Source organism: Vombatus ursinus, unplaced genomic scaffold, assembly GCF_900497805.2.
Source record: "Vombatus ursinus unplaced genomic scaffold, bare-nosed wombat genome assembly UNPS02014179.1, whole genome shotgun sequence".
Lineage (NCBI taxonomy): Eukaryota > Metazoa > Chordata > Mammalia > Diprotodontia > Vombatidae > Vombatus > Vombatus ursinus.
In genome coordinates, this window is record NW_020953957.1 from 3,642,510 (window position 1) to 3,646,933 (window position 4,424).

At 45.0% G+C, this 4,424-nt stretch overlaps 1 protein-coding gene across 1 annotated transcript in view; it reads left to right on the top strand.

Moving 5' to 3' along the window:
• The first annotated feature begins 836 nt into the window (after positions 1–836).
• Positions 837–4,424, top strand: part of LOC114041773 (gastricsin-like) — a 13,790-nt gene continuing 10,202 nt past the window's right edge. Inside the window, 3 exon segments of the mRNA XM_027860400.1 lie at positions 837–842; positions 1,695–1,838; positions 4,267–4,384. Of these exon segments, the coding sequence (XP_027716201.1) occupies positions 837–842; positions 1,695–1,838; positions 4,267–4,384 (268 nt within the window).

The window sequence follows — 4,424 nt, forward strand, 5'->3', positions numbered from 1 at the left end:
TTTCCTCTTTCTGTCTAGGTGGTCTATAATATATTCCAATGACAAAATCACTTCTCTATCTCCTTTCTTTGACCTTCGCCCAAATACTCTGACATACTTCCCCAATCTGGTTCTTGGATTTTCTCGTGTAAGTATACCTCCCTAATATTCAATGCAAACCTCTTCCGTTTACCTGTCTTTTTTTTTTTTTTTTTTCAATAAGATATACCCATCAAGAACCATAGTCCAGTCATGGATTTTGTACCTCCAAGTCTCAGTGATACCCATGAAGTCAAATTTGTTGGGCCTTTAGATCCTTGTTTGTTGCATAAACTGGGCATTTGTTAAGTGAAAGATTTTACTTGTGGATCCTCTCTTGAATTTTGTCTCCTATGTGTTTTGTTTTGGGGATGCATTAACTTCTCCTCCTCTTCCTCCTATCCTCGTTCCCTCCCTCCCTCCCTCCTTTTCTTCTTCTTCTTTCTCTTCTTTTTCTTCTTCCTCTATATACTCTAGACTCTACCTTGACAATATATCTAGACAAATAGCAAAGAAAGGCAGCCAAGAAGATCAGGACAGTAAAGCCTTAGGAAAATATGTATCCTTAGGGATCAAAAGACAAGCTTCTCTTTCCTTCTATTGAATTTGGCAGCACCCACTCCAGGGTGGCACAGGTGCCATTTTCCTTTGTTGCCAAGTGTTCTTTACTATTGATATCAAATCCTAATTGTTTAATTTCATTATCAAAGCCATTAATTGCTTTGTAAACTTAACTAAACAGTGGAAATGAAAGGCCTTAATAACCACCATTAGGAAAAATACACAGGATTAATGGATATGAGGGGGCACAGGCTTGAATGGAGGTGAGTGGGCCACATGTCCAGAGGCTGAGGGTTCAGTAAGAACCCTGGACTATATGAGAGAGCACCACTTTGATTATCTTGCGCCTCATACTTTACAACGTTCTGGAGTGTCCTCTTTTTGTGGGTGACTGAAAATAGGCAGCAGGAAATGTTTAACCCTTGCCCTGGTTTTTCTGCAGCTATTAGGGGGCTTTGTTAGGTGTGTATTGGGTGTTTAGCTTGGTTCAGAACAGAGATCAACACCTGGAGGAGGAGGTCCAGCCTAGAAACTCAGATGTTTCTGAAAGACCATCTCTCAATATGGCCTCCTACCCTGTTGATTTCATACTCGTGTGTGTGTGTTGAACCATGAAAGGAAAAGATGTGATCTCTGCCCTCCAACCCTAGAGACGGAAACAAAAGAGATACAGAAAAAATGAATATCAGTATGAAGGAAAGAACTGCATTGGACTGGGAGTTAATTAAGAGACCTAGATTACAGTCCTGGATTTGTTACTAATTGGCTGGATGACCTTGGGAAAGTCTTCTCTGTCTGTTTTTTTCACCTATAAAATGAGAGGGTTGACCTATATAAACTCTAAAATCTCTTCTAGTTCCAACTCCTATGAGTAAGAGATGATCTCTAAGGTCCCTTCCAGTTTAGACATTCTTTAATTCTCTATAAACCCAAGAGTAAATCTGTGCTGAGCATGTTGGAATTGCTCAAGCTGGGTAGGTATAATATGAGAAGACTCCCTTGAAGTGATGCAGGGATTTGAAGGAGGGTATGATTTCGGTTCCCAGGTCAGATAATCAAAGGGATAATTTGATAGGGGTTTCTTGGGTTCACTTATTCCTAGACACATTCTGCAGAAAGGCAAGTCCATCCGTGAGCTGATGGAAGAGAATGGTGTATTGGAGGGTTTTCTGAGGAACAACGAGAAAGCTGATCCAGCTTCCAAGTACCATTTCAACAAGGATGCTGTAGCTTATGAACCTATCGGTAACTACCTGAATGTGAGTGCTACCTTCCCCACTCCAGGAGCATCCAGAGACTCTAACTCTCCTTTCAGCTCCTCCTAGAATTCAGAGCAGCATTTCTGTGGTGCTGACAGCCCTAGAGAGAAGTGCTTAGCGTAGTCACCCTTCCCAACTTTCTCTCTCTTCTCTGGGCGCCATCTTGTTTTGTTTAGGTGCCCCCATTGTGAGGTGACTTCCCTGAACTGTTGGGATAATGGAGATAAAGATGGTCTTGCGCATATGAAACAAAAGCCTGAAAACTAACAGAAGGGTCGAGCTTGCTTAGAAGACACAGGACCAGTGCCTAGGATGCCAATCTGTGCGGGAGATATTCTAGGGCTCAGACCATTACCATTCTCAAATCTAGAAAAATACAAAACGCTCATGCCAGTGCATCATGATCTCTCTGACCTTGTGTCCCATTGTTCTCAAGACCTCTATCTCCAAACCAATTTTCCAGGTTACTGGTTTGTCATGAAGATGTACTTGTTGGGGTGTGATCATAAATGCACAAGCATTTATTAAGTGCACTTAATAAAGTGTTCTTTATAACTTTATTAAGTGCTCAGGTGGTAGGTACTGAGCATATTGTTCAGTTGCTTCAGTTGTATCCTACTCTTCATGACCCCGCTTGGGGTTTTCTTGGCAAAGATACTGGAGTGGTTTACCATTTCCTTTTCCAGCTCATTTGATAAATGAGTAAACTGAGGCAAAGAGGGTTAAGTGACTTACTTAGGGTCACACGCCTTGTAAGTGTTTGAGGCTGGATTTGAACTCACATCTTCTTGACTCCAGGCCTGGCGTTCTATACATTGTGTTGGAGATATAAAGGCAGAAATGAAACAAGTCCCTGACCGTTAGGTGTTCAGATCAGCGTGGTAGCTGTGCTCAAATATTTGAAGGGTGAAATGCGGGAGAAAGATTATTAGACTCTTTGGCCCCAGAAAGCAAAAGCTTTGGGTCAAAGTTGGAAAGAGGCAAGATGCCAGAAACCCCCCTCCCCCTTTAAAAAAAAACCCAACAATTAGAGTTGTGGCAAATTGGGATGGGCTGAATCCAGAGGTGGGAGGTTCCCCCTCCTTGGAATCTTCACAAAGAGACTAGAGGATCATTTGTCAAGCATGGTATAATGGGCATTCCTTTTGATCACGGGATGGATTAGATGGCTTCAGAGAACCCTCCCAACTCTCAAATTCTGTGATTCTGAGAGCTTCCATTCCACATTTGGTGGAGACATAGAAGCGCATGCAAAATTAGCAAGTACAAAATCTATGCAAAAATAATTCAATTCATAGAGTGACTTAAAGTTTACAAAACACCATGCCCCTAACAGCCCTAAGTAAGCAACACAAGTGCTATTTTCACCCCCCCCCATTGCATAGATGAAGACAATGGAGTTAAACCACTTGTCAATGATTGACTAGCTAGTATCAAAGCTAGGATTTGAACCCAGGCTGCCCGATTTTAAGTACAGGACTCATTCCACTACACCACGTTGCAGATTTCTTTATTCTTTTTGCCAGAGCAGACTCAGGAGGCTGGATGAAAGTATACTCTACCGGGATGGGGAGAGGCAGGAGAACGATTCATGAGCATCCGTACAAAACTCGGTGGGCAGGACGGTTGGACAAACAGGTCAGTTATCTGGGGAAAGGAGAAGCGACATTCCCCCAGCTGTTCCATCCACCTGAGATGTTCACAGAAGAGCAAACCAGGTCCCAGCCACTCCTTCACTAGCATGGGAGCCCTTTGAGGGCAGGGACTTAACACAGGGACTTGCGGTTTTTATTTTTGTGTGTATCCTTAGAGCCTGGCACATTTCGAACCCCAAATCCACCGTGGTAAATTCACAGAAATGGAAACCGAGTCTCGACTTCTTGAGGTCTCTGGGGGTCAGGGACGGTTTTTTTTACCTTTCTTTATATCCTTAGAGCTCAGCACAATATGTGGCACATGGCAAACGCTTCCTGAACGTTTACTGACTGAGGGACAAAAGGGGGGGATGGAGGATCCGATCAATCCATGTTTATTAAACACTGCACCCGGGGCCCTGGTCATAAAGGCAGGGTCTTGGAGGAGAGGGGAGCGCAGTGGACATCGGCTCCAAACACCGACCAGGCCAGCCTAGGCGTTTTTAAACCCTTTACGTGGATTCCTTTCCTCACTTCTGACTCCCCGAGGGGTCGGGTTTTAAAAAGACCATCTTTTGTTTTTTCATCGCCAACATTTCCCAGGATGTCTCTCCCCTCACTCCCCCTCAGAGAGCCAGTCTTCGTATGGACTATTTTCTGTGAAAAAAGAAAAAAAGGTAGAAAGAGTGCTTGAGCAGAGCAGCCCAGGCTGCTGGGGTGGGGGGAGGGGGCCTCCCGGGGCAACTCCATCCCCTCTCCTCCAGGTGGCGTCCTCAAGGGAACGAGTCCTGAAGGCTTTCTACCTCGGGGAAACCAGCTTCGGCACTCCTCCTCAGGACTTCCTGGTCCTCTGTGACACCGGCTCCTCCAACCTGTGGGTGCTCTCCACCTGCTGCCGGACCCAGGCCTGCCGTGAGTGCCCGCCTGGGGAGGGGGAGGGGAGGGAGGGGGG